Below are 26714 nucleotides of genomic sequence, written 5' to 3' on the forward strand. Positions count from 1 at the left end.
TTCTAGATATCACATTTGATGTGTAGGTCTGTTGTATCACAAAACATTCTACCATATAAAATTTTCGCAATAAAACCAAAAATCTAAGGAGATATCAGGGTTTTTCTCAATAAATCATAACTGTAGATGGTTCAGTCTGGAAACATTTCTATTATAACTACAGTTCACATTTTGTGTATTTAACAACATCTAACATTGATTATACTGATTCAAATTTTTACAGTGGTTGTTTCTATCTGTAACTGACATTTTAGAACCATTTAAAAGCACTAATGCTGGGTTTTTGTTTCATTTGTAAATGGTAAATTATGCCTTTAACCTGTTCCCCACAGGAGACAGAAATCTCTACAGACTCGACACAATACCCGGCAGGCCTCAGTATTAATAGGTAAGGGGTTCAATGTAAATCTTTTCAGTTTGGTTTGATTGTCTTGGTATTTGTTTAATTGCGAATCTAAAAAGAGAAAGAAATCAATCCAGAATCCTGTTACCTGGGTAACCAGAGAGGTCATCTCCTCCTCCGATGTGGCTGGTTGGTCTGAAGGTGAAGGCGATGTTGCTCCCCTGGAGTGTGTGAGAGGATGTTGTGTTATCCATGGTTACTGTGACAACCCTCTCATTCTGCTCCACGGAAATAAAATGCCACCTGAGGTGAGAGAAAAATGGATCTTGCTTTAATCCTGCTTAAGAAGGCATGGCAGTTTAAAACTTCAAGATTCAATTAATTTAAGTTTAAAACTTTCAATTCACATAAAAAGAACATTCATATCATATTGATGTTGCAAAAAACACTGAAAAGGAGTTTTCACTGCCACATTGCAGAATGATCTCTGATGTGTCTAGATACAAAAAGTATGCAAACAGTTTTCTGAAATTCCACTCCCAAATGTCCCAATTATACCATATAAAAAAGCATGTTTTGTCCAAATCCTGCCACTTTTCGATGCATCTATGTATGTGCGCACAGCTAGCTGACTGATTTTTTTTTTTGTGTGTGTGTGCATATCAGTTTGTCAAACTTCCATACCGCTTTCTGGCATTTGTATGAGACAACGATAATAAGGGCCTTTCTTGCGTCACGGCCCATATTACTTTGAAGAAGCAGTGTAATTTGCACTTTCACATTATTTCTAACTCTCATCATTATCTGTTCCCAAAATCATCTTCATCTAGGAGTTCATCATTGTATAAGCAGCGGACGATTTGGCAGGCAGGTGAGGCATTAGTAAAATATGGCAAAACAATCGATTACAGCTTACCTGTTGTCGTTGGCAACACCAATGTCCTCAAATTCAAGAACGTCGGCATTACTATACTTGATGTTGACTGACAGCAGGCCCTCCTTCATGAAGACAGCCAGATAGGTTTGGATTGGGAGGGCCCCGTTGGCGTAGTAAAGCACAGCGGCTCGGTGGGATGGGTTAATCTGTACGAGGAATCAGGCAAACTTGATGAAATGCCCGGAGATCAGCTGGTGGCTTTCAAAGAAAAAGTCTACAGTGGTACTATCATGATGATGAGTAGGAGGTTGAGGGGGATGATGATGATGATGATGATGATGATGATGATGATGATGATGATGATGATGATGATGATGATGATGAGGAGGAGGAGGAGGAGGAGGAGGAGGAGGAGGAGGAGGAGGAGGAGGAGGAGGAGGAGGAGGAGGGAGGGGAGTAGAGAGGAGGAGGAGAAGGAGGAAAAGGGGAAGAGAAAGAGGAGGGGTAGAGGAGGAGGAGGAGGAGAAGGAAGAAAAGGGGGAAGAAGAGAAGGAGGAAGAGGGGCAGAAGGAGGAGAGGAGAGGAGTGAGAGTAAGAGGAGGAGAAGAAGGGAGGGGGGCAGAAGTGGAGGAGAATGAAGAGGAGGAGTTGAGGAGGAGATGGGGAGGAGATGGAGGAGGAGGGAAGGAGATGAGGGTGATGATGGTGGTAATGATGACAACAACAATCCTCTAAAGAAGTTTAATGATAAGGATGATAATAAATAAGGATTGGAAAAAGATGAAAAAAAAAATAATACCTGGGAAGTAGAAAGAGCGGAATATAAACTGGTAAAGTTGAATTTTCTAATGATTTCCTGCATCACACATCATTTCTCTTTCAATTTCCCATTTTATCATATGAGAATCAGAAAGTCATTATTTCTATACAACCACCCAGGCACTGAGTGCCTTCTCTACATCCTATCCCTTGCATCCATTTGATATGATGTGAATGCACTTTTACATCTGTCGAAAAGTACCTTGAATTTCATGCTGACGAGGTTCCTTGCGTGGTAAGAGTCCATTTCTCCCAGGTAGAGGGCGTGTGTCAAGTACTGAAACCCACTCAGGGTGAGGGGGGTTGCACCTGTTAAAGAAGAGGGCAATTGAAACATACATCAATACTTGGGGTGATTAATTTCGGGTGGGGCAAAGGGTTCTCATAAGGAGGAGATAATCCACACTTACGAAAGAAGTAATTTGCAGCCACATTTCTGAATCACACTTCTGACAAGAGTCATGGGGTGCAATAGTGACTCTGACTGTAGCCTGCTATGGACACAAATTCCATGCCCAGGCCAATGTCCATTGACCAGCGTACTCGTACTTGCAAGTGTATGCACCTTAAAAGGGGAATGAAACCCAAATGTAAACATGGATTAAGTGAAGGCAGCAATATTAGTAGCATACACATTTTATATCAGCAAAGTTCGAGGAAAATTGGACAATCTATTGAAAAAAAAAATATATATATATATAAATAGATATACAGATACTGTTAAAGTTTTGGTTCTATTATCATTGGATGAGAAGGTTTACATGAGTTTGTGGCGCTACTCATGGACAAACTATGTAAAGAAAACACAAAGAGAATGAATTCCACAAAATTACTTTTTTTAATGAAAAGTGCATTTTCTCCTCACATTGACATAATTAGGTGGGATAAATAACATGTTAATTCCAGAGTAATATAATTTCCCTGTTTTCTGAACAAGGCATTATACAGTCAAATGCTTTTTTACTATTCTAGAAAACAAACAATATGTATGTTGAATTCACTTTTCATTGTTGTTGTCTATGCATGACATCTTGACATGTTGTAGACTTCTCATCCAGCAACGGCTGCTCAGAAACTTCAAAATCTCATCATTTTTTAACAGATTGTCCAATTTCCTCAAGCTGCACTGATGTATTCTACATGTACTACTATTGCTGAATTCCACAAATATATAAATTGGGTTTCATTCTGCTTTCAAAATATACATATGTTGTCATTGGATTGTACAAATATGCTTATATAGTTTGTAGAAAAGGAGAACTGTTTGTATAAAGATAGATATAAATCACTGTAGAGATAGATGATTTCCTATCTATTTCCATAGCAGTGACTACAATCAGAAGTAGCGCTTTGAGAGTGCATGCACTTTGGTGCTGACAGGAAAGTAATGTAAGTAGTTTGACGACACCATCACGTGTCTAACATCCCCCCGGGGAACACGGTTCGCTGACTCAACGCAGGTTTGCCGCTGACTCGAACTGCCGGCAAACACACGAGGCCAGGTCAGATGACATCGCGACTAATTATGCGATCACAAGTGGCAAAGTCCCAGGCAATGTCTGATAGCTTTTCACCACATTTGAACTAGTCTGATAAAAAAAAAAAAAATATGTGTACCCTCATTCCCCTTCCACTCCCAGCACCATCTTTCTCACCCCTTCTAATTCCTCCCCCTCCCCAATCCATAAACCTATTCTATTGGAAAACTTGCATACCCTTCTCATCTAACCTTTCTCCAATCTCAATTCCCCCCCCCCCCCCCCACCACCCACCAACTCCCAGATGCAGCATTGATCTACTTATGGATGAATATAGCCATGAATATACAGGTAGGTCTTGAAACATGCCTCTTCTAGTTTCAATATTACACAATAATTGTCCTTCACATACCCAATTAGTAGAGCAATTAGAAATCATACAAAATGGCAGATATACAGTTTATTTCTCCCCCCCCCCTCCTCCTCCTCCTCTTCCTGTAGGCTCTTCCTCTCCTCTCTTCTATGCAAATTCAATCCAATCTGATATCAAACCATCTTAAATGAGATTCACTGTAATTTGGCAAATGTCACCACAGTGTGAAGACTGTGGATTATTCTGTCATTTGATATATATATTATTCTCTTTCTAATCTCACAATGAAAAATGAAATGACAGAATCACAATTTGCAAAGCATATTACCTTATCAAGTATCTACAGGACTCTTACCGCTTCCTTCTTTATAATGAGCTTAATGTCAGATGTTAAATATAAGACATAAATCCCAGAAAATAGATTGTGACTATGTTGAAGTGTTGTTTACATTCATCTAAAAAAAATTGTATCTTATACAACAGAGATTTGAAAAGCTTGGCATGGCATTGTGACTTAGGTGGTGAGGTTAAAAGGCAAAATGAAATTACAGAGGTGTCCTGTTCAAAAGGCTTCCTTTGAACACGGAGCACAAGTCCCACAAGACGCGTGTTCATTCTAGTATTCCTGCCTTAATTTAGTATGTCTTAACTCTCTCCCCCAGCCTTCCCAGGCTTCTCTCGATCGACATTCAACCTGAACTTCTTCTTTTTTTATTTTTAACTCCAGACGACACACTTGCCCTCCCGTTTCCGTCATCTACCCTGGATGTGGAACTATAATTGGAATTGCACTCCCCCTGCGCTCTCGCTCACGTATCCAGAATTAACACATTGTTTCTGAGTTAGTCAGCCTAGTGCAGTATCGTGGAAGAATTTCTCAGTACAGGGTCTCGAAAGAAGGACGCCTCGTTATGAAGGTAATTTGTCAGTCCACTTTGTCTTTTTTTTTCTTTTGAGATTATACATGCCCTTTAAAGGTCTGTGAAGTCCTATTTGTGGATGAAATGTTGCCCTTAATGTTGCATGCACTCAATTTAGGATCTTTGTTGCTTCATTTTATTTCAATTCAATGCAGTGTAATTGAATTTACTGTTAATTTCTGGAAATATGTGTTGGGTGCATGAATGCATACGTGCAAGACACGGGTATACAGTAGCAATGTGATTATCCTAAGACACAGAGGAATACAAGGGATATACAATAATAATAATAAAAATAATAGAGAGACTACAATACCAACATTAGAATCAGAAACACAAGACGTTAGAGGAAGTATTGAGTTGTTCTGAATCAAATTTGTGTTGGGTGTGCTGTGCATAAATTCAGCAGCATAAAGCACGACTATTCTCTTATTATAGTGTTATTCCCTTACACACTAAAAGACCATTATCACATAGTATCATGAAGGTTATACACCATGCACAGACAAGTAATCAGATATTGTAATGCAATTATTGACTAAACTACTGTCTATTTCTTTCTTCATCTTTCTGGCCTGAATTCACGAAGGTGATACAAATGAAACCATGGACAAAAACCATGGAGCGCCAAGTGTTGCACGGAATATTTCATTACGAAATTGGTCATTTCGTCAACAAAATGACCTTTTCGTTAACGAAATTACACATATCATTTCATGGACGAAATGTTAATTTAGTTTCAAAATGTTGTCATTTTCTTACAAAATAATCATTTCATCGACGAAATGACTGATTTTGTAACGAAATATTCCATGCAACACTTGTCGCACGGAATATTTCATTACGAAATTGGTCATTTCGTCAACAAAATGACCTTTTCGTTAACGAAATTACACACATCATTTCATGGACGAAATGTTAATTTAGTTTCAAAATGTTGTCATTTCGTTACAAAATAATCATTTCATTGACGAAATGACTGATTTTGTAACGAAATATTCCATGCAACACTTGGCGCCCCATGGTTTTTGTCCATGGTTGAAACCATGGTTTCATTTGTACCACCTTCGTGAATTCGGGCCTTTAAGTCCAAATGATATATTTCTTTCTGAATACTATATCTTTGAAAATGCCATTATTTTTGCTTTAATAATTTTAATCATTATCACTAGATTGTCACCTGCATTTTTGTTCACACTGAAATTTCAACTTCATTTCAGCAGGTGACTATCCGTTTAACACAGCTGATGTACATGCTATACATTTAGTAGGGTTTTCATTTTTGTACATTATGTGAGTCGGGTGCTATTCATGAATTTAACAATACATGAAAACAGGCATTTGAATCCTGACATGAATGTGACATGCACATGTACATTACCCTGTCCATTTCAGTACTCTACAATCATGAATTTAACTACTCACAAATCGTTGGAAAGTCCAAAGTCACAACAACAAAAAATCAGACTTGCTAAATGCTAAATATATGGCATATACAGTGTGTTGTCAAAGGCTAGCTATCACTTCTTCTCTTACCTTCCTTGTTGCATGTGGGGCCTTCGTAGCCACTCATGAAACAGTCACAGGTGAGGGAGGCATAGTGATTGACGCAATCGCCATGGATACACGGGTTGCTAAAATCGCATCCGTTGATGCATCCATCCTCAACCATGACTGGAGAAAGAAACAAGGAGGAATTTTTGAGGATATGGGGCGGGGAGGAGTGAGAGATTGAGATGAAGGAAGAAAAAGAAAGAAGGAAGAAAGTAGTCAAAATATAACCTCACAAGCACAGGAAAATGAATACATGGCAATACAGTTTGACCTCGATTATCCGGCCTCCTCTTATCCGGAAATCTCTATTATCCGGACGCGTTCAGGCAGTGAAGGACTCTTTTTTTTTTCATCAAAAAATTGAGGAAAAACAGTGACTTTAAACTCAATTAAAATTTCTACAAAACTCACATGGTTTACCCACAATATTCCCGACAGAACTAACATAAATTCACACCACATTATCATCGTAAAAGTAAGGGACTACAATTTTGCGCAGGCTAGCATAGATTACACCAGCGTTGCGGGGTACGTTAACTGCCTAGCTGCCAGTGCACTGGGACGGCAGCTTGGATGGCAGCTATGTACACTAACATTGTGTCTCCCATATCCGGCCAATTCGCTTACATCCGGATAAGCGCCGGTCCCGACATGGCCGGATAATCGAGGTCGAACTGCATGTAATGTCAATTTAATAGCTCTTGGTATCCAGTGGAAAAGGCACTCTAAAAATTTCAACTATTATTACTATTATGTGACAATGCATCACAAAAGCACCAAAAGAGTAACCAAAAATGGATTTTTTTAGTTTACACTAGTCTATGGTTGCAAAAGAGCAGGATTGAAGTTTTGGAATTACATAATTATAATAACCCATTCCATACTGAATTCTGAAATGCCCATAGACTTTATAATAAACAGGCTGCCAGGTTTGCACACAGAATGCGATAATATAACATAGAATGTGAGGTCAAAAAAGAAAATCTTGAAACAAATGCTGTCATCTGACTGACATGGTGAATATTGCTGCAATAAAGAGTACAGTAAAGATTACTACATTAAGATGCTGAAGAACTAGACAAGTATCCCATAAGACACTCTCTTCAGGGATAATTTTGAGTCACCTTGAAGAAAAGTTGTCTGTAGCAATCAGGGCAAAAAATGTCCATGGTGCTACTGTCAGGGGCATTCATGATTTTAGAGTTAAAAAAAAGATAGATCTTTTCAGAGACATCTTTACTGCCAGGGAATTAGTTGTCCTATGACAATAAGCATATAGATGTGAGGTATAAGGGTGTACCTCTATAGGAGATGGGAATCTCGCCTGGTGCAGGGGTGGGGCTGGCTTCCCCTGCCCCGCCCGTTGTTGGGGAGCCACTCCTCTCGGTGGCACTGGCCGCTGTGGCTACCCCATCACCTCTAGGAGCAGGTGCTGCCGCAGTCGTGCTCTCCACTGGCGCAGGTGTCGACAATGTGGAAGAGGCAGGAGAGGTCTGCGAGGCGGTCGACGCCCCTGGGGCCTGGGTGGGCGGAGCAGCAGTGTTGGCAATCGGGGCGGGGTTTTGGGCGGAGCCATTGCTTTGGGGTGCCTCGACTGTCCACCTGAACTGGACATTGCTGATGCAGCCCATCATGCGATCAAAGCTCCGAGGCAGACTAGACTCATCGAAGGCAGACAGACCTAAATAAGTTGAAGGAAAAAAAAATATTTGTTATTAAATTGAACTGAGGAGTGCATTGCAGAGAACGATTTAAAATTCCATCTCATTCAATTCATTATTCAATCTACTATATAATTTATTCAATTTGCATCCTCAGGGAAATGTTTCTCATCTACCTCATCAGACCTTTTTGGATGATAGATTAAGATACAGATTAACCTAGGAAATCAACTTATGGTAAGGCTCTGACTGATTCTTCCCATCAGCACAGTACAATTTCTTTATGCTTTTAATATTTTGTGCCAACTGGTCCTTTGGGCAAGCTAAAATAAGGCATCATATTTAGTTTTCATGTCCACATAAAGACACTGAGATTGAATTTGTACTCTACTTTGCAGTTCCTTTACAGTAAAGCAAAATGTACTGCTTTCAAATTTTATAAAATTGTTAGCAAGACTGTATAAATAGCAAATAAGAAAAATTTTTACACTGCGATTGTATGACAATCAGAATTTTACAAGAGTATCAAATATATACACAACATTCATTCATCCACTGACGCATACAAAGAAAGACAGACAGACTGTCAGAAACACACACACACACACACACACACACACAGACAAACACGTGCATTGTCCATCAAAGCATGAATAATCATACAAAACAAGTTTGCCAGTTTCAATGCATAATCTCAGGCAAAACAAAAAATATTGTCATGATTTACAGAGAGCTAGAAATATCAGCCACATAAAATCACTGGTTCTCTAAGCATGAAGACCAGAATGAGCTGCAAAACACTGAGCTAAAAAGATTTACCATCAAACCACTTCATAATAAAAAAGGCTTCTCATATACTTGGTCTCTATTGCATTTCAATTTAGAAATGTTTCCTCACATCCTTTGTTACTGTGATGAGTTCAAATCTACTATCCTCATTATTTCTCTGTTATCTAAACCCTTCTGTCATTAAGAAGCTATATGTCAATTATCTTTTTTTGAGGTTTTTTTTTTTTCAATTTCAACATTTCTTCATAATCAAGTCTCATATTTTAAAAAAAAATTACCTTTTGTCACACTTTTCACGTTATCATCTGTCCCACACACTTCTTTCACCCTTGCTATCTCTTAATATCTCTCTTTATCTCTCTGCCTTTCCCAGGGTACCATCTTTCTCTCATTCCATATATTCCAATCTCTTTTTTTCTCTCTCTATTCCTGTTTATATATTTCTATCTTCATATATTCAAATTTATCTCATTCTCTCCCCACCCCCCTTCTCTACCTCTTTATGGCTACATCTTTCTTAAACTTAAATGTATTCCTTTCATATTATATCTTTCTATACTCCACTTGCTATCTCTATCTCAACACACATTTCTCCTTCTCTATCTCTCCCTCTCTGTCTCTATCACCACAATTCTCCGTGATCTCCTGGCATCATCTCAGCCCAACCTTTACTACAGCCATGACACTTTACTTATGGGACCTTCAGTCGAATTATTCAATTGGGGTTCATCATGAATCACTGATGTAGGGCCGTTCCTCCCCCAGTGCAAAAGGAAAACAAAGTTGTGCAGATATTCAGCTTAAGATAACAGACACCCTGTTTGACTTTGGGGAAGGGAATGAATGCGAGCATGCATTTTAAGCGGGGCTTCTCATACATCAGCACAATCCTCCCGGCTGGGTCATTCAAGAAAATTGAAACAGAATTTGGTAGAAATGAGATGGATGATGACAGATTGGAGGATTCTGTCGGGAGACTTTTTTTCCCCCCATTGATGCGGTCGCCATGACAATATCCTTGTTAGAAGAGATGTCCAAGTTGGTTGGTAAGAAGCCATGTGAATCTCATCCATAGCTCCCATCAGCCAAGATCTATCAATCAACTTGGGTTATGGAAATACCTTTAATGGATGGATTGCAGCTGAAAAAAAAAGAGAGCTGTACTTGGGGAAAAATAGCCCTCGCTTTACTCAATACCAAACTAGCTCAGAGTATCAATTATTTTCTTTTTTTCTTGTTTTCTTTTGGTGTTGGGGAGAAAGTAATGAAGTAATATGAATAATTTCATACTGAATGTTTTCAACAAATTTCCAATTGATTATTCTGTCCTAATCATCTTCAATGTGCATTACATACTGCACACACAGACTATCATGTGCATAAACATTGATATAGGAGTTCCAAAGTATAGCCTTAACAAAGCTCCATTTATTCAGAAAAAGGCGACAGCGATGCATTGTCTGCAATTACATGTTGTTGCTGACAAATTTTGCTTCATCTGAACTGCATCCTTCCCTTTAACCCAGAGTATTGACGACACCGTATAGCCTCAACTTCCCAGAGAATTTGAGAGTTGCTAATTTTGGCTGCTGAAAATCACCATTTAGATACTTGTAGCCCCAGGTGAGGAGTCTGACTGAATTTCTCTTTGCCATCCTCAAACTAAGCTCCTAGATGTGATCTACTCAAAATTCTTTCCGTAGGTTGGGGAAATAGATTATGTTACTGCAATAGTCTTTTCTGCAGCCAAAGTATCATAGAAGTGAATCTTTTTCTCCCTCTCTTTTTCTACCTCCATCCTTTCTCTGTTTCTCTTTGCTTCTTTTTAATGTTTTGAATAATCTCTGTCCTTCTCTCCCCTCTCTCTCTCTCTCTCTCAGTCTCTTGTTTCTCTCTGATCTACCTTGTCTTTTTCTGTCCTACTCCCCTTGTTGCCCTTTTCTGTCTTTTTGTTTTGTCAGTCTCATCCTTTTTCTCTCTTTTTCTCAATTCTTGTCTCATCTGACTCTCATTCTGCTCTCATTCTCTCTAAATATTTTCTCTTCATCTTTTTTCTTCATCCTATTTCTGTCTCTTACTCTCCTCTATCCCTCTATCTCTCTCTCTCTCTCTCCTTTCTCTCTTTGTGTGTGTGTTGTTGTTTCTTTTTTTGGCCTTCCTTCAGTCTCTCCCTCTCCATCTCATTATTTTTCTCTGATTCTCCCTTCTCACCTTCGGTCCATTCCATCCATCTAATCCTCTCTTTCTATTTTCTTCAACTTTGGTCCCATATGACTTTGTTGCTCTCATTCTCTTGATGTATTTTCTACTTGTATTTCTCTTTACCCTATTTTTCTATTTCGCTTCTATCGTTACTCTCTCTCTCTCTCTCTCTCTCTCTCTCTCTCTCTCTGTATCTCTCATCACCCCCCCCCCCCCCCCCCCCGCTATAACTACAGCATTTTTAAAGATGGCATCTTTCCAAGACACACTTCTCAACTTCAGGGCAGCCCAACTCAACACAGAAAATTTAAGCCATAATCCTGGATAATTAGGTTAGATGAGTGGAAAGTTCATTATCAGATAGCAACATGAACACTTTTTATCTTCTCATATCTTAATGCGGAAAATTTTCATGTGAAGAAAATGGATACGAGCACTGGTTCAAAGTTCAAAGTTCAAAGTTTATTTCATTTTTCAACAAAAAACATATGTTTCACTTCATTTTGTAACAGAAAATAAGGTAAGTAGAACATAGTGAAATAAAAAGATTATAACAATTGAGGACCTAAAGTAATCATACATTGTATTGCAAGAAAGAAACATAAGTGATCAAAGCGAAATACATGTATACCGTTGTTTTAAATGCGAAAAATGGAGGGACCCACTAAAAAGACAGAGCTTGTAGTATGTGGGTCCCTCTGGAGAAGAACATGAACGAAAAGATCCTAATTTGAACCGTCGTATATACAAACAGATAACAAAGTGGAAGAAGTCTGGAAGCCCAGTAGTAGCTGACTCTCCGTGTGCTACTTCGGTTCATATATCCCTCTATTTTCTATTTTCTTGTCTTTCTTCAAGGCGTCAAAATTTCGTTTTCCCCAGCAACTATCTTCTGTTTCTCTCGGCATGCTTCTGCCAAAGATCGCTGTTTATGTTTGTTGTTTCTGTTGTTCTGTTACTGCTTCTGTCTCTTGTTTGCGTTCTTGTCTGCTATTTTGTCTTCAGTTCGTCAGTCTTGTCCATCCCGTCCATGAAAACAGGCATATTTTTGTCTACATATTAAATTAAAGTGCAAAATGCACAAATTTGTAAAAAAGCAGTACTTAGAATACAGAAGATGATAGGATGTATGGCAAATGTATCAGGAATTATGTGCGGTTGTCTTTGTCACTTTGTGACGCTATCTCTCTTTACCAGGTAGAGTTATGAGATCATCTCACCAGCATTGTCCACAAAACTCCAAAATTTATCGCTTGATAACAAACAATGACTCTTGTTATCTTTTCGCATTACAAAGATTATTTGAAGTGTTTGTTCGCAAAAACCGATAAGTCCATATTTGAAGATTTTGAAGTACGGTCTCTGTGATAAAGTACAAAATAAAACCTTTTAAATGATATATTGGTCACTACATATAAAGGTACATTTTTGAAGTTATGGTCAAAAGAAGCAAAATTTTTCTTATTATTCTCTTTATTTTCCTTAACCTTTAATCACAAATATCTCCATTTGGCAAATATGGACTTATCGGTTTTTGCAAACAAACTCTTCATTTGTTCTAAGCATTATTTTCCTGTTCTAAATCTCTGATATATATTTCAAGCGAGTAAATTTCTCCAAGAAACTGGATGCAGCAGCATCATATGACATTATAATCTAGATGAAAAGGATGTTGAATGACTAAAATGGACAAAAGAGTCATATACTGCCAACTGTCTCCTGGTGTTAATACTAGGCCATGACAGCTGTACACCAGGTGCTAACTCATTCATACGCATGCGGCGCTACCGTTGCCTTGCCATATCTTCAGGAGCCGTTCCCACAGCACTCTACTGTACCATATCTGTGGTGGTTGTATCTGTAAACCGAACAAGTCATCTTATATGCCATCCTGTGGAAGAATTACGCCTAGCTGTGAATTTTGCATCCTCTGAACCACTTCTACCGGGAATCATAGAATCGGATTAGCTGTTTTCTGCAGGCGAAAGATACCATTACTTTGTGCCAGAGTACCAACAACTAGTTTCGTTCTATTCATCATCTATTCATCAATTGCTCTAAGGGGAGGAGGTCTTTGCAAGGAGACGAGGGAGATTATGTCTCTCATCTCCCCTCCACTCATTGTTCTTCAACTTCTAGACTAAGAATAGCCTGACATGCATAACAAAGGCAAAAAAACTTTGAGTGCAAAAAAGACTGAAAAAGTGTGCAAACTGTAAAATATATCTGCCACATCCAAAGCACAATGCAACTTTAGGAGATACTTCAAATGCAAATATCACATTCTACACTCTACATAATAGCATTGTTATTCATGTTTCTTAGCATGTTTGGAATAAATGAAGACTTTGATTGCAAAATGTGTCAACTTCTTTCTTGTTATTTTAGATATATGCAACAAAAGCTGCTTAAAACAAAGAAAAATGATGAGAAAATAAGGATATTCTAAATCATTATTTCAAGAATACAAATATTTTCCTATAAACAAGATATTACTGGCAAGGTTTTTATTGTGGTTCATCTGATGAGGGACTTGCTTTAAAATGTTTTAAAACTGTCACTTACGGCATTTTGCAATTAAACTCTTAAAATATCATGCATTATGACAGGAATGTCGGGCAAAGCTAACGATAAACCTCCCATAAGGTTTTGGATTAACCCATTTCCTACAACATTAAGAAATCTCCATATATTTTGAACAGGATCCACCATGTTCCCATGGGTAACAAAGTAAGATCTGTGCTGTTAACCCCTTGAAGATGGGCTGATTTTGAGGCAACACGCATTTCCCATAGAAAGGTGCCCAAATATATTCGTGACTTGTCGTCAACGGGCTAACCAACACCCCACTAGCACAGCCTCAGATGACAGGCAGAAAAAACAGTGAAAGCAAACCATTGAAGATGGGCTGATTTTGCTACAACACGCATTTCCCACAGACACTTGCCCCAATATACTCGGGACTCGTCCTCAACGGGTTAAGCAACACCCCATTAACACAGCCTCATTTGACAGACAGAAAAACAGTGAAAGCACAGAGGAGGTCCAGAGTCCATAATCAGTTTTTTTTTTTTTTCCTGCAGCACCCTTTGCTGGGAGTGCATTCACGGGGGATGAGGCAAGCAGTCTGAGATTAAATGGTATCAAGGAATCTTGGAACCAATTCTTGCCCGTCTGCTGATAAAATCCCGGGACTAATCTTAGGGCTAATCCCGTTTCATCCCGAGCTAGAGTCAGTAGCAACCGCCTCCCTTCAACATACACTTACAGTGTAGCTGTCTGCCCAGTAACTACATGTATCTCAATTAGACACAAGGGGATACATCTCAGTTAAGAAACATGTTTCATCTGATCGTCATTTTACAACGGTACCACCAATATCTCATGCTGTTCTTACTCTTGTGTTGATACTAATTTCTTTTAAAGATTGTGATAATTTATCCACAGTTCTATGCTTTGCTTTGAAAACTTTCAATTCAAAAGAGAGTACATTATTAACGTCTAAATTGTATTTTCCCATTATACGGAAATGTTTCAACTGCATATCAGTTCTGTGGGAGCTTTTCCTTTGCTTCAAACTTTTGGATCTAATTTTGTCTCATCTTTCATATGAATGTGTAAATCACAATTATGAAAAAGGGATGTTTTAACAGGCAGCTTCAATATCAATATCAATATGTGCTTAGCACATAAAGCACAACTTCACAGTGATTTTATCACATTAAACATTAGAATGGGCATATAAAAACAAAAGAGAGAAGACATTTATAAAACTGGCCACTGTCAAGGTAACAAAAAAAATTCTCATAAATACAGCTACAACACATTTCAAAATGGTTTAGTCAATCGTAGTTGTTGGTTTTGCTATGTTTTAAGTTTACACATGTAAAAATATCTGAACTGGCTCAAAACCAATCTGAATGGCAGAAGGTGAATTCCATATCAGTATGATCTAGTGTAGTAACAAGTGTTGTGTATTTTTCTTTTATCCAATTACCAATAAGTGTCATGTTTTATTCCTGTTGCAAACCTTAGTATTTTCCTGTCGAGTCAGGATTGCCAAATGTTTGATAACAGTCGTGAGAGGTTTGATTATTATCTTGTCAGGGCTGGAGGGTAGGCTATGTAGCACCCTTTCACATTTGTACTTTTGGTTACAACATGGTGACTGTCAGAAATACATCATTACACTATCATTGTTTAACCTGCATAGGAACAAGATGCAACTGAGACACCAACCTTATCATGTAATAGCACTCTGTCCGTTGGCCAAGTGGTTATATCAAAATTTTCATTAGATTGCTATCACATGACTTAAAGGGTATCGGTAATAGTCAATGCTAGCCTTAGATTCAGTATCCAAGCTCATCAAACTACTGTATTGGAAATTAATCAACAAATAGGCCACAGACATGGTTTCACTGTACTCCAACAGAAGAGCTATGCTCTTGAAAATAGCACAAAATGATGCAGTGAAGATTCACTTTAAATCAATGTTCATATCTAAGGAAGATATTGTTGTAACATGTGCATAAAATCATTTTACTTGAAATATTGCTCGAGGACCATCAATTGCACCATCAAAAGCACCATCCTAAAACATCTGGCATGACTACAGCAGATATATATGTACATATTTATGTGTTTAGGTGCATCTATGCTGGGACATTTCAAGAATACATGGTCTTCAGAGCCTACTTGCAAGTTCTTACAATAAAATCATGGGTCCTTCTTTAATCAACAAACAGATATGATTTCAATCTCACTGTCTAGCCCTAAACAGTGCAATATATCCCCTGGTATTCCATGAGGTAAAGCCACCCAATGTAACTAATATCATCTAATATCTAAAGGAAACAAAACTGTTGGCTTAGAACCAACGTAGGTCCTCAGTTACTGGAATTTGAAGTAAAATCTACACTATAAAAGCACTTGTAGGCCCTACAATCTCATCTACCGTTCCGCCACAGCCTTGTGAAGGAAGAGATACATTAATAAGATTATTAGTTAGTACTTGCAGACCCTACTAGTACTTGTAGGAGGAGTCTGCACACTTGTGGCGAGAGTTTACACACTTTTAGCAGGCACTTGTGCACTCTGCAAGCGTTCTTGCAACAGACGAGACAAAGAATACCGTGTGTTATTGCACAGCCATTTACTACATAAGCAGCCTGTGGGTAACTCATACGCATATACTAGCCTATGTATTTCATTGATTATGCTCTGATATTGCTCATGAAAATCAAGCGGACAAAGATAGGCATTTTCAATGCTCCATCACAATGCCTCAAATATGTAATAATCATACATCTTTACACACCAATGTGCTTGCATGTCCAACATATCTAACCTACATGCACCCATCAATTGCTTGCGGGTATTGTGTACATGCTTCTAGACGTTAATGAAGATAAGAGAGAGTTTGAAGTTGAAAATGTGGCTTTGCTTGACCTGCACTTGAACACTAATGCACAGTACAATAAACATTGTGCAATTATGTTTGGAAAAAAAAAAACCTACGTGAAAATCTTAATCACACCTTGATGGTAAGCATCAATGCACTGTAATCTATGTTAATGTATATGACATATAATTGAGACACAAAAAGAGTCAAGGCATAGATTCTTATCACACACAAGTTGAGTCACAGCAACATAATATGTTGGTACAGTTAGCAGCTCATTATCACCACGGTTAAAGAAAAATACAACAAAACAAATCACACAACAAGATGGCGTCAGGAAAGTCACATTTAGTGCTAACTGCTCACTTCCTGCACGGGCCGGCGAGGGGGGGAAACAATGGTTCGACAACGGTTTCAGGATGCGACTGCTTAAACCGCGAAGTTCACTTCCCCTGGGAGGTGGGGATGGGGACAAAAGGCTGTGGGAGGGGTTGGGTGTGGGGGTAGAGAGGGAGTTGGTGAGGGGGGCAGAAATGGAAAAAGAGGGTAAGGAGGAATTGGTTAGTAACAGAACTGGGGAATGGTTTGGTAGGAGAGAAATGAGTTCATTAACCCATTGAGGGCGGGCTGATTCTGCTATAACACACATTTCCCATAGACACCTGCCCAAGCATACTCACACCTAGTTTTCAATGTAAGGTTAAGGGTTATGTGTTGGCTAGGGAAAGTTGAAAAGGGATGAGAGAGGATTAGGGTGGGGCAAGAGCCAGGAAATGGTTTAGTAACAGAGGAGTTTGGTAAGGGTTTTATGAAGAGTTAAAAAGGGGGTATGGCAAGAGGATAGGGAAGAATTTTCTAAGGGGGCTGAGAAGAGACAGAATGGGAATAAGGAGAATAGTATTTGATAATAGAACAGAGAAGTGTCAGCCAAGCAAGAGATGGAGGTAAGGGCTGGGGTTGGTAGGAAGGGGCTTGTAAGGGTGCTAAGAGAAGGTGAAAAGGGGGCAAGGGAGGACCAGTTCGGGTGTGGAGGTAGGAAAGAGTTAGCTAAGGAAGGAGCTGGGTAAGGGGGTACGAAAGATTCCAGTAGGGGGCAAGGGGAGTTGGGTAATGTTGAGCTGTGAGAGAGTTTGGGAAGGGGCAAAGAAAGCTTGGATAAGGGGGGGGGGGCAGGTGGGATGTGGTTGGGGGTGGGAGTGGTTGTATAGTCAGGTCTTTATGACAAGAACTTGAAATGAAGGAAAAATTGGCAGAGTTATATCTTGATCAGTGTCTCCTTTTCATATGAGAGAAACTCATCAATATCTGACTTGAATTAGATGGTCTAAATGTAATATAGTACTTTATTATTAATATGATAGATTATAAACACCTCAGACAAGATCTTAAATATCTTTAAAGAAGAGAAAATGAAGTCATCTCTATGTCATGAATTTACTGTAGGGCCTACTATCTGAAATGAATATTGATAGACTGATCAATGCAGAACTCTGGAACTTTATAAGCCTGACAGAAACATATCAAAGTTCCTCTCTTCAACAAGTCAAACAGGGGAACCTTCCTTCTTTATCTTGCATTTAGAACCAATGAATGTCAAATCATGATTTTTGAATGTACAGGACATAAGACTTCTACTTCAGAGGCGGCAAGCCTACAACAACTTGCAGGATGTCAATGTCTGGCAAATCTTGTTGGCTTTTCCACTCATTACATCTGATAAGTTTGCCAGATAACCCATACATTTCAATTCAACCAGAAAACTTTATATTACTCTTCTTTTCTCCTGAATAAGTAATTTTAGTAATACCATGTCTGCATAATTTCTTTGAAGCACCAATCATGCATATTTTCAGTCACTTTCCATATCAATATACATAGAGAAAACGCTACCACTTCACAGTCGTACAGAGAGAATTTTGTAAGATAATGGATCTCTTTCACAAGCTAGATCAGATGAGCTTTATCTTTATCAGGCTGTTGTTCATTTTATTACATGGTCATCTGTAATGATTGGGAAATTCATGGTAAGGAAGACTAGATAGATATAGGGGGGGGGGAGACGCTGAGCCTCAGTCACTGTGAAGAAAGTACGTCAGCAACACGCAGGTACACTGACGAGAAAATTAAATCAAACGGGACACAATCACTGAGTGCATATTCAGTTACACTCGCAAATTGCTAGCAAAAAGAGAAGAGTCAGTCACGGTAGCTGCGTAAGTATCAAAACGTTCTTTACTCAACGAGAAGCAGTCTCCCCCAACTCCATGCAGCGTATATAGCCAAGTCGTCGTGCAGCCCTATGGGGGCTCAGGCCACGTGTCGTCACTGCCGGGAAGCAGCGAAACGAGATATGACTAATGCCGGTGCCGCACAACAACCGACCGCAGCCGGGGAATTAACTCCGATTGGGGAATGGCTTGTTATTTCAGGATCAAGCTGCAGAGTAGTGTGGAGGAGTTACTCTGATAAAAAAAAAAAGGAGGAGGAGGACAAAATCTATCATGAAGATTAAGCATGCTGGTGATATTGCTGGGCAGCTGTATATGCAGCATAACCAACAAATGAACTATCGGAACTATTCTTCATTTCCCAACGAAGTAAAGCTTTTGTAATCAAAGCATTAGAAATGTTCCGCAAATTCTGATACATATACTGTAAAGAAGTTATATGGATCAAGAGCAGCAAGCATACATAGTTACATAGTTCTAATTTCAGATCAAACATCTACTTTATAGGGTAGGGCAGCATTCATTTCTTGACTCATTTCCTTCCTTGAAATCTAAAAACCTCAAATAACAATGAATCAAAACCTATATATCTGACCTTTAGCATATTATCAGACATATCACTTCATCAGCTGTGCAAATCAGCAATCTGGGTTATGCAATAATTACACCCCTTATGTAGTAGCTCAGTAGTACGTCCCTTCCAGAGCAAAGCATATTTTTATTGACTTTTAACATGTGTGTGTGTCTGCTTGCTTGTGTGTATATGGTTTAACCAAACTTTTTTTTCAAGGGTAAAAAACTTTTTTCTAAACCCTCACTGGTCGATCATAAAGATGATTGTCCGTAACTTATACATCTGTACTCTATGACATGCTGCTTAACCCTCCAGTTCCTACTAACAATTTCCATTAAGTGCTATTTTGATTCTATAGCAATGTAGCAGTCGGGGGGTTAAGGAAGGGGGTTTCCCTTCCCCCTCTCTCTAAACCCTTACTTTGCAGTCCTTTCCGCATCACTTCCCCCCCCCCCCACCCCAACCCTATCGTGATCCAAAAACTTGTGCATCTCGGTTCAACAGTAGGGCAATCTGCGGTAATGTAGCGAACAGCATTCATGACATCATCACAGTTGGTGCAGGTCACATGATGAGCTCACCCCCGGTGCCGCCACACGAGGGCTTCCTTTCAAAATCACGTGGGAGGATCAAACTGTACCCCCTGCATGCAAGCTCCACGCAAGTGTGCCAGTAACGAGTTCTGGTTTTGAGCATGTGTAGAAATTGTCATTCAGACCTACTACCACATGACGCTCTTTATGAAAGTCACTGCCGTTAATACTTGTGCCACAGAACACAACTAGTGCAGAGAGAGCAAAAAAAAAAAGCAAAACATATGAAGAGTTTGTTCGCAAAAACCGATAAGTCCATTTTTGAAGATTTTGAAGTATGGTCTCTGTCATAAATTACAAAATAATACCTTTTAAATGATATATTGGTCACTACCTATAAAGGTATATTTTTGAAGTTATGGTCAAAAGAAGCAAAAAATTTCTTATTATTCTCTTTATTTTTCTTGACCTTTAATCGCAAATATCTCCATTTGGCAAATATGGACTTATCGGTTTTTGCAAACAAACTCTTCATATGTATTCTACACTATAGTTATGATAGAATTCTTCTTTATGGATGACACAATATTTTCACTGGAGCTTCTTTAGACCCCTAGAGTTTATTATGTCTTTTCTGGAAGTTGACTAAGATGAGTCTGACCCCTAAGAAATACTGAAGGAATTAAATTCTATGTCACTTGGACAAGCTTGGACAAGGGCAAAGATTGCTTGGCAAAGGACAAGACTTCTATATACTTGGGCTGAGTTCTTTTCTTCTTCAGATTTGCACACATGTAGATACAATTGTAAAGACATTTTTATTTTTTGAAAGTTAAAGCTAATGGTAATTTAGGGATGATAAATGAAAAACCAAAGTAGGTAGAGGTAATCAAATACATTTACATCATAAAAAGATCACATGATTTTATTGCATAAAAGAGAAAAGAAAATAAGACAGGAAATTTACCAACAAAAATGATGTAAACAAGGACATTGTAATAGAGATGAAGGGGAAAAAAGACACAAAAAAGGACAGATATGCGAGATTGACCTCTTAAACCTCTTAGATAAATAGAACCAAAGAATTTTCAGTAGATGAGTGGAGGAATTGGCTAGCAAGAGCAGAATACACCTAAAACAGATGAGACAGTTTATAGAGTGTGTAATGAAAAGGCACATGGGGGACAGAGAGAGAAAAAAATATATAGATAGACAGAAAGAGAGAGAGTGACCAACAGATGGAAAATGGGAGAGGGATGAGATAGATAGAAAGATTGAAAGATAGATTGATTGATGGATTGATAGACAGATAGAAAGACAGATAGATAGAGAAGAAAAGAATAAAAGACATTTGACAAATTAGACAGATGGGAGAACAGAGATAGATAGGTAAAAAGATATAGATAGATGGATAGATAAATAGATAGATAGACAGCAAGGGAGTGAAGGAGCTGAGGAAGAAGAAGATTAAAACAAAATAAGTAAACCTCAAAAATGAAAGTTAAAAAGACAGAGATAAAACTGAGAAAGAAACATATGGACAACACAACAGTCACAGATACATTGTAGGCCTATGTAGAACAAGAGAGGAAAGATTAAAATGAGATCAAGAAGGAGAGATGAAAAAGAGAGAGAGGAGCGGAAAAGAGACACCCAGGTAAAGTGATGGGGGAGCAGTGAAAGGGGAGAGGGAAGTGCAACGTACAGTGCTGCAGCCCCATGCTGTCACAGCCCATCATCCCGTAGGAGATCGCGGATATCTCTGCCATCGCTAGGGGGAAAAGCCATCATCCTTTTCCAAAGGTCAAACCCGAGAGGATCATTAACCAGGAGAAGATCTGCAAAGGGGGGCGGCCTTTAGTACCCCTATCACATCACTTGGCAGTGCATTGGGGTGGTATTAGTGTACCCCAGTCGTATCACCTGGTCTTGCGGTGTTGTGGTATCCGGGACCATTGTTGCAATACATGGAGGTGTTTCACACTGCAAAATATTCCACATTTGCAATCCTGTTTCTCAGGTGCATTTTTAATCACGTCAATACAGCTATGAACCATTCAGACACTGAGGTAACTCTCCTTGCAGGTTGCTCACAGCATATAATGGTCCCCTCAAAACAAAACAAAAAAATCTTTGGCTCCTACAACTCTCTTCACATTTATGTAATGTGAAGGTCAAAATATGAAGAGTTTCATTGCAAAAGGGGCCAAGCACTATTTTCAAGCATTTCAAAATAAGCCCATCGTCTATAAGATTCATCAGACAGCAACCATTTCCAGTTATATCTCACTTGCAACAAAACAATATTCTTGAAGTTGTGATAAAAGGGTTTATAGTAACCTCGTCTACAGCCACTATGTCTATTTTCCAATTGGTCTACTGGCATATCGTCTATTACCGATTAGTCTAATACCCATTTGGTCTACAACTCGTTTTGTCCAGTACCCATATTGTCTAATAGTCACTTTGCCCACTACCCGTATTGTCTAATACCCAACTCGTCTAAGGAGCATTTCGTCTACAAAACAATTGATCTAATAGCCAAATCGTCTACACTCACAATGTCTATTTGCCATGTCGTCTAATATCTATTTTGTCTACTACTAGTTAGTCTACTCCCACCTCATCTACAAGTCATTCAGTCTACATTCACTTTGTCTAGTTATCATATCGTCCAACCCTTAGTTTGTCCATACCCAATATGGTCTATACCCATCTGGTCTACTCCCAACTCGTCTACTCCCAACTGGTCTACTACCAACTGGTCTACTCCCAACTCGTCTACTCCCAATTGGTCTACTCCCAATTGGTCTACTCCCAATTGGTCTACTCCCAATTGGTCTACTCCCAATTGGTCTACTCCCAATTGGTCTACTCCTAACTGGTCTACTACCAACTGGTCTACTCCCAACTGGTGTACTCCCAACTCGTCTACTCCCAATTGGTCTACTCCCAATTGGTCTACTCCCAACTCCAACCCTGAATAAGCATTTATATGTCCAAACTTCAACACTCCATCCATTCAACTTTGATACACAATCATAAGAATGGTAAAAATGAAAAGGAACACTTTATAAGTACATTATCAGTATTTTTTATTGTCTGGCACGTACTGATGTATGTAAACGGTTAAATGCACCAAAAAAGGTTGAAACATATACACAAAAATATGATTCATGCCAATATATAGCTACTACTAAGATGAATAATTTACTTGCCTGCAATGTACTCAATACACGTTTCGCGAGGAATATTAGACTATTCTAGTTGTTACGATGTGGGCGTGTAGTTGGATGGATTATTATTCTTATGATTGTGTATCAAAGTTGAATGGATGGAGTGTTGAAGTTTGGACATATATATGCTTATTTAGGGTTCCTCGCGAAACGTGTATTGAGTACATTGCAGGCAAGTAAATTATTCATCTTAGTAGTAGCTACGTGTATATATTGGCATGAATCATATTTTTGTGTATATGTTTCAACCTTTTTTGTGCATTTAAAGGGAAGATAAACCTCAAGAACAATGTGGATTGAGTGAAAGCAGCAACATTAGTAGCACACATCAGTGAAAGTTTGAAGAAAATCGGACAATCGATGCAAAAGTTATGAATTTTTAAAGTTTTGATGTTGGAACCGCTGGATGAGGAGACTACTAGAGGTTATGACGTATGAGTGGACAACAATACCAAGAAAATATAAAGAAAATTCTGCAAAAAGCCATTTCTCATATGAAAATTACAAATTCCATCAACTTCATATTGATATATGTTAAGGGTAGCAATTATTCCCCCTGCTTTCTGAAAGCGGTTGGTCCATTGTTTTTTCATAATTCTAGAAAAGTGAATTTTTGTGGAATTTCCTTTATATTTTCTTTGTATTGTTGTCCACTCATACGTCATATCCTCTAGTAGTCTCCTCATCCAGCGGTTCCAACATCAAAACTTTAAAAATTCATAACTTCTGCATCGATTGTCCGATTTTCTTCAAACTTTCACTGATGTGTTCTACTAATGTTGCTGCTTTCACTCAATCCACATTGTTCTTTGGGTTTACCTTCCCTTTAACCGTTTACATACATCAGTATGTGGCACACAGAATAAAGAATACTGATAATGTACTTCTAATGTGTTCCTTTTCATTTTTACCATACTTATGATTGTGTATCAAAGTTGAATGGATGGAGTGTTGAAGTTTGGACATATAAATGCGGCATGATTGCTTCTGATATAAATTACACATCCAACACAAAAATAACACAGCAAGTTTTTCACACTGTGACATTATCTTTTTTTCCTAAAAAATTGTCATAATTAGAACATAAAAATTTAAACCAAATGGGGCACCAAGAGTGTTCAACCTATTTAATTGGGAAAAAAGAAAATGGATGAAGTAAACTTAAATAACAAAAAAAAAAAAAAAAAAAAAAAAAATATATATATGAAGAGTTTGTTTGCAAAAACCGATAAGTCCATATTTGCCAAATGGAGATATTTGCGATTAAAGGTCAAGAAAAATAAAGAGAATAATAAGAAAATTTGTGCTTCTTTTGACCATAACTTCAGAAATGTACGTTTATATGTAGTGACCAATATATCATTTAAAAGGTATTATTTTGTACTTTATGACAGAGACCGTACTTCAAAATCTTCAAAAATGGACTTATCGGTTTTTGCAAACAAACTCTTCATATATATATATATATATATATATATATATATATATATATATATATATATATATATATATATATAACTAGTAGTAGACCAGTTGGGAGTAGACTAGTTGGCAGTAGATATGGGTTGGCAGTAGACGAGTTGGGTGTAGACCAATTGGGAGTAGACGAGTTGGCAGTAGACGAGGTGGCAGTAGACAAGTTGGGTGTAGACTAGTTGGGAGTAGACGAGTTGGGAGTAGACCACTTGGGTGTAGACGAGTTGGGAGTAGACCAATTGGGAGTAGACGAGTTGGGAGTAGACCAATTGGGTGTAGACCAATTGGGAGTAAACGAGTTGGGAGTAGACCAGTTGGCAGTAGACTAGTTGGCAGTAGACTGACTGGTTATTAGACTAATTGACTATTAGACAATGAGTTGTAGACCAATTGGGTATTAGACAAAATGAGCTGTAGACTATTCTATTCATAGACCTTATGATTACTAGACGAAATGGTCAATAGACATAATGGGTGTTAGACGAAATGTGACTTAGACAAATTGGACATTAGATAAAATGGCTAGTAGACGAAATGACAATTAGACTAATTGGCATATAGACAAAATGGTTGGTAGACGAGTTGGTAGTAGACGAAGTGGGTTTAGACGAGATGGCATTAGACTAGGTGGATAGTGGACAGGGTGGGTGTAGACGAGGTGCCAATTTACCGATAAAAGTGCATGTGGTTTTTTTTAACAGCTCTGATTGCAAATATTTCAACTTAACAAGAACAGAGCGTGCTCTTTTTCAATAAAAGTTAAACTCTTCATCTTTGCATATGCCACTGATGACAGGAGTGTTTAAGAGGCCAATCTCTGTGCAACCTTCACATTAGTGTTTTCAGAAGTATAACCATTCAAAACTGAAAAATTGGCACCTAAAATCCCAACCAAAACTGATTGGAAAATGTTGCGGAATATGAATTTGCAAAATGTGCTCACAAAAGCATTATTCTATAGTTCACAATACGATTGACAAAACCCCCAATTAGCATGAAATGTATTTTTTAAGTACATGTATGTATTTACAAACATGATTATTTCGTAAATCTGAAACCCATCTTGGTCTTGGAGATATAGAATACACCTAGAGAACCCATGAATGAGATGCCAGGTAGTTTAGAATAACTACTCCCATGCCAACAACAGTGATATTGATTTCCGTACATAAGTGCATGCCAGCATCAAACCAAGTGTATATGCACCAAGACATGCCTAAATATTTTACTACTTTAACCTACTTGTATAGTGCAACTTACAGCTTCTAAGAAAGTCTGTGGGAATTTTAGAATTTTGTAGGGAGTGTGTTATATCTCTATCAAATTATACCTGACAGTATTAAAAAGAATGCAAAATAATTTCTTTGCAATCCATCCTCCCATCCCCCGCCCCCCTCCCCTGCAGTAAAGCCCTACAGCTGAGGTAGATTGAGATAAATATTATCATACAATGACCTCTCCTGATTAAAGATGGCCCAAAAGAAAGAACTCATAACATCAGCTGAGCACCAGAATGGCACTATCGCATTCTGAGAATTTGAACGTAAATAAAAACGAAACAATCTTTTTTTCATGAAAGAAGAAGCTTATTTTTTGTTGATTATTTGTTCCAAGGTAAAATAGCACCCTTGTGTTCTTCATTTTTAACATCTAAGTGAAAATGAAAATAATTCAAACTTGACAACATAACATAGGGGAGATTGAGCTCTAAAGATGATGCATACAACCCAATACCCCCAAAAAACAAAGCCTTTCTGGTTCTTAGCCGACAATAAAAAGCTGCATCATTGAGCAGACAAGATGAGGTCAGTTCAAGTGAATTCAGTGTCACAAATTCAGTGTCACGACTTCACTTCTTGGATATGTTTTTTTAAAAGACGGCATCCTTGTTTCGTGACTCTGCCTTTGATCCATTCTCAAATTTCAGCCACAAATGATGTTTGCTACGAGACAAAAATGTCTCAAATTTCACCTCAGAAGCACTCTGGCATTCCGCAATGTGAGATGCATTTCTTTTTTAATGGATGTTTGTTCTTACAATTTCCGGAGCGGTTACGTAGAGTGTTTTCTGGTGATTATTTCTGGCTGGCTATAAATAGGAGTTTAGCTGTATTGATCACTTTTTAGATCACCAAAATTGATGAAATATTATCAATATTCCTGTCAAAAACCAGCTGTCATTCAACATATGATAAGCCAAATTCAATTTGACACCAAAACCAAATTTCACATATCACAGTTCAATAA

General features: G+C 38.3%; 1 protein-coding gene across 1 annotated transcript in view; it reads right to left on the reverse strand.

Annotated features, from left to right (window-relative positions):
- The window catches only part of LOC140234444 (axotactin-like), a 66636-nt gene that overhangs the window by 35158 nt on the left and 4764 nt on the right, over positions 1-26714 (reverse strand). The window contains exons 2-6 of the mRNA XM_072314489.1: positions 7665-8045; positions 6347-6484; positions 2242-2348; positions 1260-1426; positions 492-646 (exon numbers count right to left, since the gene is read on the reverse strand). Coding sequence (XP_072170590.1) covers positions 492-646; positions 1260-1426; positions 2242-2348; positions 6347-6484; positions 7665-8045 — 948 coding nt within the window. The remainder of the gene's footprint in view (positions 1-491; positions 647-1259; positions 1427-2241; positions 2349-6346; positions 6485-7664; positions 8046-26714) is intronic.

The sequence above is a fragment of the Diadema setosum genome, chromosome 10 (genome assembly GCF_964275005.1).
Source record: "Diadema setosum chromosome 10, eeDiaSeto1, whole genome shotgun sequence".
Lineage (NCBI taxonomy): Eukaryota > Metazoa > Echinodermata > Echinoidea > Diadematoida > Diadematidae > Diadema > Diadema setosum.